Raw genomic sequence first — 13,509 nt, 5'->3', positions numbered from 1 at the left:
CACTCCTTTCCAGTCAGACGTGGCCCCCCAAAAAACGCGGGCGCAGGGGGGGCAGGAAACATAGAAACAACGGATACCATACTGCCACGTCGACTACGCAATCAGAGACTTTGAATGAGTCTATGGATGTTATCAATCTGTCCCAAACGCCTCTTTCTCCCACTCAGATTGAAGTGCTTTCTCTTGGTCTTAATTTTGCTCCTAATAAAGATTTTGATGTTTTTCATACTTTGTTAGATATTAACAAATTTACACGCAACTTGACCATTAAGAGGCACTTCTCTATAGACACTAATACACTTACGGAAAATTTTCCTGTCACTCCAGATATTCATCCATGTGACACTAACATTTTCCGTTCACTTATGTTTTATGAACAAGCTACTCTATCTGACTTGGTTGATCTTGCAGAACAAAATGTATTGCCTTCTGATATCTCAGCTAGCAAATTTCCGTTATCTAACCCTTTGTATTATCCTACTCAGTCTAGAACTGACTCCATGGAAAGATTCCAGTCTATTATGGAGCGAGAATTACATAAAATTGCTGATAACAGTCATAAAACAAAATCACAGCACAATCTTACACAAGATCAAAAAGATGCAATAAAATGCTTAAAAAATAATACTGATATTGTTATTCGCAAATCAGATAAAGGGGGAACTATCACCATCATGGATCGTTGTATATATACTAAACAGATAGCAGAAATGCTAAATGATACAGATACTTATATCAAATTGGATTCTAACCCTACTACTATCTTTCAACAACGTCTTATCAAATTGCTTGACAAAGGTCTAGGGAATGGCACCATAACTAAAAAACAATATGACTATCTTTTTATTAAGAGCCCTACTACTCCGATTTTGTATGCCTTACCCAAGACCCACAAGGGCATTATTCCGCCACCCATGCGCCCTATTGTTTCGGGTATCGGGTCACTCACAGAAAAACTCTCTGAGTGGCTCGATTACTTGTTACAGCCCCTTGTCCAAAGGACCCCTGGACATCTCAGAGATACCAAGGATGTGTTACACATCTTTGACAAAAAACCCTGGGAGCCCAAGTTCTCCTGGTTAAGTTGTGACGTTGTGGCATTATATACCTCTATACCACATCATATAGCAATTCAAGCACTACAACATCATACATCCAAATATAGTGCATATGAAGAGACACTACAGGTCTTTATGTCAGATGTTTTACTGTTTTTGCTAACACACAACTTCTTCATTTATGAGGGCATGTTTTTCTTGCAAAACAGTGGAGTCCCAATGGGTGCTAAGTTCTCCCCCTCCATTGCCAATTTGGTTATGGCTTGGTGGGAGGAAATCACAATTTTTTCTGCCAGCAATCCTTTTTTTCATTCTATACATTGGTATGGCAGATACATTGATGACCTCCTGATCATCTGGGAGGGAGATGTATCTGCCATACCTGGTTTTTTGGAATTTCTCAATTTGAATGGATTTAATCTCAAATTTACATACACTCACCATTCCTCCACTATTCACTTTCTGGATTTAACACTTATGGGGTCTGCAGATAAGGGCATACAAACGGAGATTTTCCATAAACCAATTTCAGGCAACACAATCCTTCATGCTACCAGCAGTCACCCTAGGCACACTATCTCGTCTATTCCTGTAGGAGAACTGACTAGGGCAAAGAGGAATTGCACTAACAAACAGGGTTTTCTATTGGAACAACAAAAAATATATAACAAATTAACAAACAGAGGTTACAAAAAATGGACACTAGATCGGGCTCGAGCAATTGTGAATCAAAAGGATAGGAATGACTTACTCTCCCTTGAGAAGGATAAAACAAGTAGGGATATTTCGACATCAAAAAATACATCTAAACCTACGCTTGTATTGCAATACAGCAATCAGTTTTCTGAAATTCGCGCAATGGTTCATCGATATATTCCTATTTTATTTGAAGATCCTAAACTAGAATCCATCTTAGCAAATGGTTTTAGAGTAGTCTCTCGTCGGGCACCCACTTTGGGGAATATTCTTTCCCCCTCCTGTTTACCATCAAAAGCTAAGTCTCCAACATGGTTGCATTATAAAGGTTACTATAAATGTGGGTCCCACCCTTGCAAGGTTTGCACGGTCAGTAAAACTACAAAAACTTTTTCTGACTCCCATGACACGACCAACTTTTCAATTAAAACTCATATGAATTGTAATAGTGATCATGTGGTCTACATAGTGGAATGCTCACAATGTAAACTAAAATATGTGGGATGTACCACAAGGAAACTAAAGATCAGAATCCTTGAACATCTGAGTTATATCAGAAATCCAGCTATCGTTAACATTTCAAATGTTAGCAAACATTTCATCACTTGCCACAACAGAAATATTAATTCTCTCAAAATTTATGGTATAGAAAAAATGATCAAAACTATCAGAGGAGGTGATCTAAAACATAGACTATTGACAAGGGAAGCCTTTTGGATTTACCATTTGAACACCAGATTCCCAAATGGTCTTAATCTCCGTAAGGAACTAATGTTCCATTATTAATATTTACAGACTAGTTCCCTTTATGACAGATTAGTCTCCATTATTTATCTGTCTTATAACTTCTAACTAATATATTAATATATCATATTTTCGATAATAGTGAATTTCCCTCTTCTGTAGTATATTTCATCTATTAGCTGGCACTTATCTCTGATATACACTCGACTCACATAACAAAATATCCTGTTTACCTCAAGGGTCCAATATTTCTATAATACAACACTATTATGCATTCATGCACTTATCTACTACGTTATAGTCCAGTTCCACAGCATTGTAACACCGCGGTTAGTTTCCATGTACTCTTTCATTAGATCCTAGATTTAATTGATATATTGATATCTTCATGTACAGGCATCAACTTAGACAATATACTTCAGCTTTTCCAATCTTAAACATATATTTATATATATATACTTTCATCTATTTGCTTACCAATGTCGGCTTCATTTTGATATTTTCACACCAAGATTTTTCGTTTTTATTCTTCTAATTGCGTATACAAGGTTTTCCACATTGAGATTTAGCTCCCTTTTTTTATCCTAAATAAAATTTGTTTATATATATTACAGGAGTTTACATACATTTATTCATAATTATTATGCATTGATCATTATTTATACATCAATTTTTCTTTTTTGTTTTGTTTCATTTGATTTAACATAGAAATATTTTCTCCGATCTCTTTAGTTTATGGGGTTACATTAACATTTATTCATTTGTATTTATTTATGTATATCATCATCATTATCATTATATATTCCCCATAATAAGAATTAATATGCCGTAAATATGTTTGTCATTCTAAGTATCAGGCATTTTCCGGAGGTACTTTTTCTATTATCGTAATTTTATTTAACATATGTATGTTTTCTTCTCATGTGTTTATACATGTTATTTGCTTGTATACAGTTGTTTGTTTTTCCTTATGCCAAATGTATATATTCGTTACATTTTTCCATGGTTTTCTCTTCTCTTTTCACATGTTTTCCATGATTGGATATGTGTCGGGTGCCGCTCAGCAAGCTTCAGTGATGTGATCCTATAATGAATCCCAGCGATTTTATATGATTTGTACAAAGCTATATATACTTTATATTTTCCTTATCTTTATCTGGTGGTTATTCTATCATTTTATATTGATGACATCGTTATATAAAACCAAGTTACTATACATTTTCTATTTTATTTCGCTACGGAGGTTTTACTTCCTGATATGCAACTATCACACCTGAGAGAGTTGTTACGTCCAAGGTTCAACCTCCAATTTCTTAGGTATTTATTCACTCTCAGCTTGCAAGAGCTCACTCGATACAGCCATGACTAAGAGCACAGCCTAAGTGCTTGAAACGCGTAGGCTAATCTATTGCCGCATCACCACTTTGTTTTTCCTCCTGATGTTCCATTCCAAGCTCTGACAGCTTGCATCTCAATAAAGCGGAAACCTAGTTTTTTCCCATTTTTGATATCACTATCGCTGGATCATTTCTGGTTTTTTCTGCTATTGCTGCCGTGTGCCGTCGCGGCTGACCCGGGCGATTACCAACACAGGAGTGTCAGATCGGTGAGCTGGAGGTTTCCTCCCATTTCCCTTTTCCTTCTATACTACTACAACAGAATTTGTACTCTTTGCTAATTCTAATTGCTTATGCTTACGTTATAAAATCATAGGTTTTTGAAGAATTAGACAGCTGTAGTCCCTGGCCAGTGGGGTACATAGTGTTCACCCCCTCTCTAATCTGAACAGTGGAGAACTCAAATGCTCCCACAGATTAAACTGTGTCCTATGATAGCTATTCTGAAGTACAGCGCTGTGGAAACTTGGAGCTCTATGTTTTCATAGGTAACAGAGAATCACATAATAAAATGGAGCATTTAAACATGTGAAACACAACTTCAAAATTGGCAAACTTTTTAGGGAACGGGTATATATTTCCAGCTTTGTCTTAGAGCATCAATAGCACTTTTTCAATAATATATATTTTCTATATTATTTGACATTTTTATCATTTTTTTAAATTATTTATGTCATGGTCAACGTGGAAGTGTTGTTATTCATCATCACTCAAAACACAAACTGTTTTTCAAAATTAATAGCAAAATGTATTTATTGTTAGCAAAGTCAATAATAATAGAGGCAATACAGTTTGTGGTATCCATTGTGTCAAATAATTGAGCCTAATATTTTTTATTTCAGTACTTCTCTGGAAGAGGTGAAAGACTTGTACCTGGAAGCAGCACATCAGAATGGTGATCTAATAGATCCTGACTTGCAGACTGGACTGGGAGTCTTATTCAACCTCAGTGGAGAGTTTGATAGAGCTGTGGATGCCTTCAACTCTGCCGTTATGGTCCGACCAGATGTAAGCTGTTTTGAAGAATAAAAAAGGGGGGAAAAAAGCCTGTACCATCAACGGCATATTTTTTCTACCTACTTAAATTATCATCTACGTTTTTTTATTCCTTAAAGGGGTTTTGCAAGATTTAGTTGAATTTGTGACCTTTTACTGTGATCTGTGCAGGAAAATATTTCAAATATACTTACATGGTTAATAAAGACTGCTTCCCCCACCGTGGCCTGCTGCTTCCCAATTCACCAGTTAGAACGTTGAGTAGTGAAGTCAATTCCATAATAAACATGATCATGGCAGCCAATCATGGCACTGTGATGTTTCATCCACAAGGCCACGCCATGATTGGTTTCTGCTGTGCTGTGATTGGCTGCCAGAGACGTGATGTCACTACCCGATGTTTTGAAGAGAGGGCTATCAGCGAATGAAGCAGCAGACTGCAGCGATATAAGTTTTTTCAAGAATGTAAATACAGTATAAATAAAATATTTTTATTTTTCTACATAGTAGAGAGGTGTTACAAAATGTGTAAATTGAAACCCTAAAATAATGCAACACTATCATATGCTTTATGTTGTCAGAATGTGTTTCAGTTTACTTGTTTCTTGACAGGACTATTCATTGTGGAACCGTCTAGGTGCAACATTAGCAAATGGAGATCGAAGTGAAGAGGCCGTAGAAGCCTACACAAAAGCTCTAGAAATACAACCAGGTTTCATTAGATCCAGATACAATTTAGGAATAAGCTGCATTAATCTTGGGGCTTACAGGTTAGTAATGAGGGATGAGTTACAAAATTTTTTATTGTATTCAGATTCCATTGTAATGAAGATTTCTATATTCCACCAACCTTTCTCTACTCAACACCCGCCTCTCACCCCATTCTATAATCTCACTCCCTCATGTACATGAATGTTAGTTTAAAGTGTACCTTGTATTCTGACCAAAAATAAAATAAGGCAGGATCTACCATCAGGAGTATTGGTAAAAGCGGTTGTTCTGTTTCATCCGATAGCTCTTTTAAAGCTCATGAATGTAATATACGGAGACCCTCTTACATGAACAACACAATGATTTCAATGGTCACCATGTAATATGCCAAATAAAGACCTACTGACCATTTTACTTTTGACAACAGTTAGATCTGCATGGTCAGCTCATCATCAGAGGGCCCTTATCATCGAAAGAGGAGACATTTATTAATGAACGTTTTTTTGTGCACCATAATGTCAGTTAGTTAAAGTGAATTTCCAGGAGTTTAAAAAATTACCCTGACAGTAGGAAGCGTGTTAAAGATGAAAATTAATAAAAACCTGTACTCACCTGTTAACTCCCACGCTGCCGATCCGGTGTTCCTTGCTCACTTGTCCTGCAGTGATGACATCACGATCACGTGGTTGTACAGGACGTATACAGACATTTCCGCAGCACTCGCTGCATCAGGAACTCCCCACACTGCAGCAAATGGGATGCAAATTCTATATCCGGAAATCCCATGCGGATGTTCCTTAACTGATGCAAAAACTTTAGGACAGCATCCGTGTGGCAAAAAGTAGTAGTGTTTATTAACACATCCAAAATATACAGAACACAAAGGCTATGTTTCGACCTCTCTGGAGTCTTTTTCAAGCAAGAAAAAGACTCCAGCGGGGTCGAAACGTGGCCTTTGTCTTCTGTATATTTTGGATGTGTTAATAAACACTACTACTTTTTGCCACACGGATGCTGTCCTAAAGTTTTTGCAGTGGTTGTACTGGACGTCATTGCTGCAGAAAAATAAACAAGGACCAGTGGACCACCGGAACGTCGGCGCTGGAGCGGCTGGGGCTTAAACAGGTCAGTATTGGATATTTTTTTTCTTTTTTCAAAGTTTTTACATTTAGGGTAATTTTTTAGACTCCCAGAAAACCCCTTCAAGATCTATGTAAGTTTACCTGCATTCTTATACACTTATCATTTGTGCAAAATGACAAACTTTGCACGTCTTCACCAGGAGAAGAGTGTCCTCCTGGTGTTCATTCTATATGCTGTACGTGGCAGTGATACCAGTGCTATCATTCGTCATCTCTGACTGGAGACTTTCCCATGACAACAGTTCAGCTTGAAATGACTCAGTATTTCTGCCCACTAAAGAATTAGTGACGTAAATGACATCGATTTTTGATTAGGTTTAGCATGATGACTATTTTATAGACTTTTTGCATTTGTGATTTTAGATTAAGTTGTATCTGCATGCTTTATAATTTATATGTTTGCTTTCTAGAGAGGCTGTTAGCAACTTCCTGACAGCTCTAAATCTGCAGAGGAAAAGTCGAACTCACCAGCAAGCTCAGCATCCTGTAATCTCAGGCAACATCTGGGCTGCACTCAGGATAGCTCTATCTATGATGGACCAACCAGAACTCTATCATGCCACCAATGTGGGAGACCTGGATGTCCTCTTAAGAGCATTTAATATAGACGCTTGAAGACCCCTCTATTTTTACTAATAAAGTTATGTTCACTGTATTCAGCTGGGCATAATATTCAGTACTTCCAAAGGATGATAACTTGGCTTTTTCCCCAAAGCTTGCTGGGTTATATCTGACACAAAAAGCACAATGAACAAGGCGCTGTACATGAATCCTACTTTATGTACAATCTGAAGAAAACAATCTTTCTAATAATTAATATTTACATAGAAATCTTCTTATAGTAAATGACTTGTATACAAGAGACCTATTCAATTTTCAGGCATCGAACCTGCCGTTCTTCTTCCATTCCTCGCTGGATGTCAATGTTTTGAAGGTGCTTTCTATATAAACTAGCACTGCAGTCACCTACAGAACATGGAAAAATTCCTGATTCGTGCATGAGGATCTATATATCGTTGACAGCCTGTATGATCTTAGTGGATATTATGTAGTTTTATTAGTACTGCTTTGCATAAACTGGCAGAATATAAATTTAGGGGTGCATCTTCCAAGAAATGCCACCTATAGGATCCAATGCACGTCACAATAAATCTACAGGGAAAAAGTGTGAAGTGGAGAGCGATGTCAGAATGACGCTAGTTGCCTTTGTTAACAGATTCATTAGTTGTATTGTCCGCAGGTATAGCCAACTGCCAAATTTGATATTGACTTTACTTTACACAATCAGTAAGTTGCACTGACTGAGGCTATAACATGCCTGTTTGTGACTGTACATTTGCACTTTAGTCTATGTATTATTTATGCAATGTTTTTGCATCGAGTAGTAGTAGTTTTGAAGAATTAAAAGTCATGCCAATATGGCGGATAGGACCAAATATATTCTGCTTAGATATTTTGTAGACATTTAAATTAACCATTTTGTGTATTCTGAATTATTTAATGGTTTTAGTGTAGAAAATGAAAAGAAATTCTCAAATAGTTTCATATTGACCGAGGTTAGGCAGTTTGTGGTTCTCCAGAATTCCATGTCAACTAATGGTAACCTGAGATTAGCATGGCAAGCTGGAACTTGCTATCTATAGAACCAAAGAATGCCTGCTACTAATTTAGACACTGCTAAACTACGGCAAAGAATCAGTTATGATATGGTGTAATAATCCAATAGCATTCCAATATTTTCATAGAAGAACATCATATAGAGCCTTATACAGATCATAATTCCTATGAAACACAGTATCACTTATATTTACATTATATTAGAAATATTATCTATTTTGAAAACTATTTGTTGTTTAGTTTTAAAGTGACAGCGTTACAGAATAAGTACCGGTAATGCTTCTTTATTTGTGTGCATGCTGCCATGATAAAAAATAGAAAGGTATTTTTACGTAGCAGACAGAGCTAGCATTTTTCTGAAAAATTATTGCAATGTACTAAACCTAAACTTATGGTTATAGGTCCACTCCAGGCTATGTGCCCACATGCCTGCCTACATACGTTCCTTTTCGTTTGTCAAAAATAAGTATGTAAAAAAAAATAACATTGCATTTTCCATTGATATATATATATATAGGAATAGATGGCAATGGGGGTGGGTGGCAGGGAAGTGAGGAACTTTGGCTTTGCAATTTGCTGTTTATTACAATATGTAGACACCAGAAAAGATTTTAGCCATGTGACACAGTTCCTCAGTTCAGAGTATATTTATTAAACCTGCGACTAGCCTTGACCTGCGAGGTCAATTTTTTTTAAAAAACTGTTCAAAAAATATTATAGAGGGTAACATAATTCAGATTTCCTAGACTAGGTCTACACAGAGGCAGTCACATGACAACCCGTACAAATGCTTTGAGTCATGTGTAATTTATGCTATTGAGAGGAGACTTGAAAAAATGTTATTTTAAAAATGTAGGCAAATTTTTGCCATTGAGTAGCGTGGAACTTTACATATATATGCCACTTTTATCCTGCCTAAATTTATGCACAAACAATATTTAGGTGATCAGGAGAGGGAGTGAAAAACAAAACTATAGGGACATTTGTCAATACTGTCATAGGTGAGGTGGTGAAAATTAGTCAAGTTGCTCCAAATAAATAAAAATGGTACGTGATGTGACAATCAATTTGGCAGAACTCACTTGTTAGGTCTCCACTTCATCGGGTTTCCATAACTTTTTAAGAGTAAGAATAGTTAAATCTGCTGTTCTATTCCTGCCATAAAGAAAACAGGAAAATTGGAAACTTTGACAAATCCATTTTGAAATGGATCCTAACAAATCCTGACTTGGCCATGGAAAACATGGCGCTAATATGAACAGAGCTATTTCTCGTCCTTACAGACCCTGTGGTTGCACTTATACACCAATATTTTGCACCAAAAGATGGCACAATATCGAGCTAGGTGTTAAAAGTGCCATCAACTCCATTTCTGATGCAATTCTGACACATTTTGCTTAATAAATCTCCCGCTGTGTGTATTTTGGTAAATGTACTTAAAAACAAAAATAATAATTAAACATAAAGAACTATGAAGGACTTGTACTATGAAACAAAGACATAAAGCCCCATCCTTCAAATAAAAAAAATTAAAAATTAAATAGTTTAAGGCTATGTTCACACGGGGTCTTTTGCCAAGTTTTTTGACGCGGAAACCGCGTCGCAAAACTCGGCAGAAACGGCCCGAGAACGCCTCCCATTGATTTCAATGGGAGGCGTCGGCGTCTTTTTCCCGCGAGCAGTAAAACTGCCTCGCGGGAAAAAGAAGCGACATGCCCTATCTTCGGGCGCTTCCGCCTCCGACCTCCCATTGACTTCAATGGGAGGCAGGAGAAAGCGTATATCTCGCTGTTTTATGCCCGCGGCGCTCAATGGCCGCGGGCGAAAAACGGCGCGATAGTTGCTGTTCACACGGAGTATTTTGGGGGAGGAATATCTGCCTCAAAATTCCGTTTGGAACTTTGAGGCAGATATTCCTCCCCCAAAATACTCCGTGTGAACATAGCCTAAGGGCATGACCACACATGGCGGAATTCCTCCGCAACTGTCCGCATCAATGCCGCACAGAATCTGCGTTGCAGATTCTGCAGCGGATCTGCACAAAATGTGCAGAAAATTGATGCGGACTGGCCGCTGCGGACTGCAGGAAAAGTGCTTCTCTTCTCCCTATTCAGTGCAGGATAGAGAGAAGGGACAGCACTTTCCCTAGTGAAAGTCAAAGAAATTCATACTTACCGCCCGTTGTCTTGGTGACGCGTCCTTCTTTCGGCATCCGGCCCGACCTCCCTGGATGACGCTCCAGTCCATGTGACCGCTGCAGCCTGTGCTTGGCCTGTGATTGGCTGCAGCCGTCACTTACACTGAAACGTCATCCTGGGAGGCCGGACTGGAGACAGACGCAGGGAGTTCTCGGTAAGTATGAACTTATATGTTTTTTTACAGATACATGTATATTGAGATCGGTAGTCACTGTCCCGGGTGCAGAAACAGTTACTGCCGATCGCGTAACTCTTTCAGCACCCTGGACAGTGACTATTTACAGACGTCTCCTAGCAACGCTCCCGTCATTACGGGAGCCCCATTGACTTCCTCAGTCTGGCTGTAGACCTAGAAATACATAGGTCCAGCCAGAATGAAGAAATGTCATGGTAGTAAAAACAATACGCTCCGCAGCACACATAAGATCTGCGGACTTCATTGCGGAATTTTGACTCTCCATTGAAGTCAATGGAGAAATTCCGCCATGAGTCCGCAACCAGTCCGCCACTGCTCCGCAACAGACAGAGCATGCTGCGGACAACAAATTCCGCTCCGCAGCCTATGCTCCGCAGCGGAATTGTACGCATCGTGTAAACGAACACTGCTAAATTAAAGTGAAAGTCAATGGAGAAACGGCTCCACTGCGGATTAACGCTGCGGAGTGTCCGCAGCGGAATTTAAGTGAAATTCCGCTATGTGTGAACCCGCCCTAAGACTGCCGAAATCCATTATCGATCCTCAGAATGAAGGGGCCGCAGTGCTATTTAAGCTCCTTCACAGATTTCCCTTGCACAGTAAATCACCCACTGTGCAGGGAACTGCAGCACAGCCTCAGTCCTTAATTTTTGGTATCTGCAGGGCTCCCAGAGGTAGGACCCCCTCCAATTTAAAAAGATAAGGTATATCCGAAAATTATGCAATTACAGGGGTGGATATATAGCCTGTTAAAGGAGGTTTTAAACCAAATATTCTGCTTCTCTCACCCCTTCCCCTTCTTAGGCTAAGTTCACACTGAGTTTTTTGACGCGGAAACCGCGCCAAAAAGCTAGTCAAAAACGGCCCGAAAATGCCTCCCGTAGATTTCAATGGGAGGCGGGGATGGTTTAACCGGCTCGCGGTAGAAAGAAGCGACATGCCCTATCTTCGGGCGTTTCCGCCTCTGACCTCCCATTGACTTCAATGGGAGGCAGAGAAAGCGTATTTTGCTGTGTTTTATGCCCGCAGCGCCCAATGGCCGTGGGCAAAAAACGCCTCGAAAAACGCAGCAAAAGTCGGTGTGCAGGGAGAGGAAAATCTGCCTCAAACTTCCAAACGGAATTTTGAGGCAGAAATTCTGCCTGCAAAATACTCCGTGTGAACAGAGCCTAACACTCTCCACAGGATACACAGACACTGCATCATCTCAGTCAAAAATGTTATTATTAACCCCTTTCCAGCTTAAGGGTATGTGCAGGGAGAGGAAAATCGTACATAAGTATGATGCTAGGAGCCCGGCTCCCTGCACTGTGTTCGGTCCGGTACTTGCGGCCGAAATACGTCCGTCAATTACGGACGTAATTAGTGTGTGTGCACATACCCTTAGACCACCGGGGATATAACCATAAACAGCTTCACTGTCTTAGATAACATGGGATGCTACCATTAACCTCTTCACTACCCTAGACTACAAGGGTTGTGATGACTATCCATTTTGCGTAGAAAAAATAAATCTGCAGGAATGCTGGCGGAAGAGGGTTACGTGCTGTTTATGCACATGGGCCCTCAATTGTCTGTGTTTACCCCATGTGCGATAACATTCTAAGATGGCAATACCTCTTTAAGTAAGTTACACTGTATTTTTGGCTACAACTGAATCAACTGCTATAAAATGTTAATTTCATGTGTGTAGTAAAAATAATTTTTACGTTTCATTCAATGCAATTATTTTACAAACAGCTGAATGGTTCTAAATATACTAAAACTGAAAAGGGGTCAACTGAAAGTTCATTTTTACAATGTATACTTTATATTATTATTTTGGTCCCATTTGGTTCTAGACTTCTGAGCATCACAGTACATAAAGTAGAGTTTAATAAAATAAGAATCATCGTACTTACACATAAGAGACATCCTTGAAAGACATGATGATTCCAGTACTAATCAGACTTTCTTAAAGTATATTCCTTCATTTCTTCTAATCAGAATCCAGTGTCTCTATAGACATTTCCACACTGTCCTACAGCTCGAACTCTCAGTCTCCATCCTCACTCCTCCTTGTGATTAGATTCTTCCTCTGCTGTGATTGCATCGCCTGTCTTAAAATAACCCTATTTGATTGCTTCTCTATTTTTCTAGGGAATGAATCATGGAGATAATAACTTTTAAGCTAAATATACCTGTCAAACCAAAATTCCCAGTCATAAATCTATAAATCTTCTTTTTATTGCTTAATAAAAAAAGATCAGCAAACGTGTTCAAAAATGTATTCTCCTTAAAGGCTATGTACACCTTTGAATTGAATATATTTTTTTTTTTATTGCTCATTCGTTTCCTAAATGCAAAATTAAACAACTTTCTAAATAGTCTTTATTAAAAATGTCAACATTTGGCTGCAGTAGAGTCTGTGTAACTCCTGCAGACAGCTGGTCTCCTGCAAATTCTGACTCAAATCCGGGGGCTGGACACAGCAGGTCAGAGTATAGAGAAAGCATCTTGATAGCCTGTGTGCTCTCCTCCCTATCTCATTATAAGGGTATGTGCACACACACTAATTACGTCCGTAATTGACGGACGTATTTCGGCCGCAAGTCCCGGACCGAACACAGTGCAGGGAGCCGGGCTCCTAGCATCATACTTATGTACGATGCTAGGAGTCCCTGCCTCGCTGCAGGACAACTGTCCCGTACTGAAAACATGATTACAGTACGGGACAGTTGTCCTGCGGCGAGGCAGGGACTCCTAGCATCGTAC

At 38.9% G+C, this 13,509-nt stretch overlaps 1 protein-coding gene and 1 long non-coding RNA gene across 5 annotated transcripts in view; one reads left to right on the top strand and one right to left on the bottom strand.

Moving 5' to 3' along the window:
- PEX5L (peroxisomal biogenesis factor 5 like) overlaps positions 1 to 12,006 on the top strand; it is a 286,049-nt gene extending 274,043 nt beyond the window's left edge. For all 3 annotated transcript variants that reach the window (XM_075861664.1, XM_075861663.1, XM_075861662.1), the window contains 4 exons: positions 4,738 to 4,903; positions 5,504 to 5,661; positions 7,155 to 9,911; positions 11,275 to 12,006. In XM_075861664.1, the coding sequence (XP_075717779.1) occupies positions 4,738 to 4,903; positions 5,504 to 5,661; positions 7,155 to 7,359 (529 nt within the window). In that variant the 3' untranslated portion in view covers positions 7,360 to 9,911; positions 11,275 to 12,006. The remainder of the gene's footprint in view (positions 1 to 4,737; positions 4,904 to 5,503; positions 5,662 to 7,154; positions 9,912 to 11,274) is intronic.
- Positions 4,728 to 12,891, bottom strand: LOC142759475 (uncharacterized). 2 transcript variants are annotated; one of them, XR_012883141.1, is made up of 4 exons: positions 12,657 to 12,891; positions 9,444 to 9,516; positions 7,213 to 7,710; positions 4,728 to 4,908 (listed from the first exon to the last, which is right to left on the bottom strand). It is a non-coding gene; the product is annotated as an uncharacterized LOC142759475 (long non-coding RNA). The 2 variants fall into 2 exon arrangements; XR_012883140.1 differs by having other exon boundaries at positions 7,213 to 7,474.
- Between the last annotated feature and the right edge of the window lie 618 nt (positions 12,892 to 13,509).

This window comes from Rhinoderma darwinii, chromosome 4, assembly GCF_050947455.1.
Source record: "Rhinoderma darwinii isolate aRhiDar2 chromosome 4, aRhiDar2.hap1, whole genome shotgun sequence".
In the NCBI taxonomy this organism is placed as follows: domain Eukaryota; kingdom Metazoa; phylum Chordata; class Amphibia; order Anura; family Rhinodermatidae; genus Rhinoderma; species Rhinoderma darwinii.
This window is presented reverse-complemented; position numbering and strand designations above follow the sequence as displayed.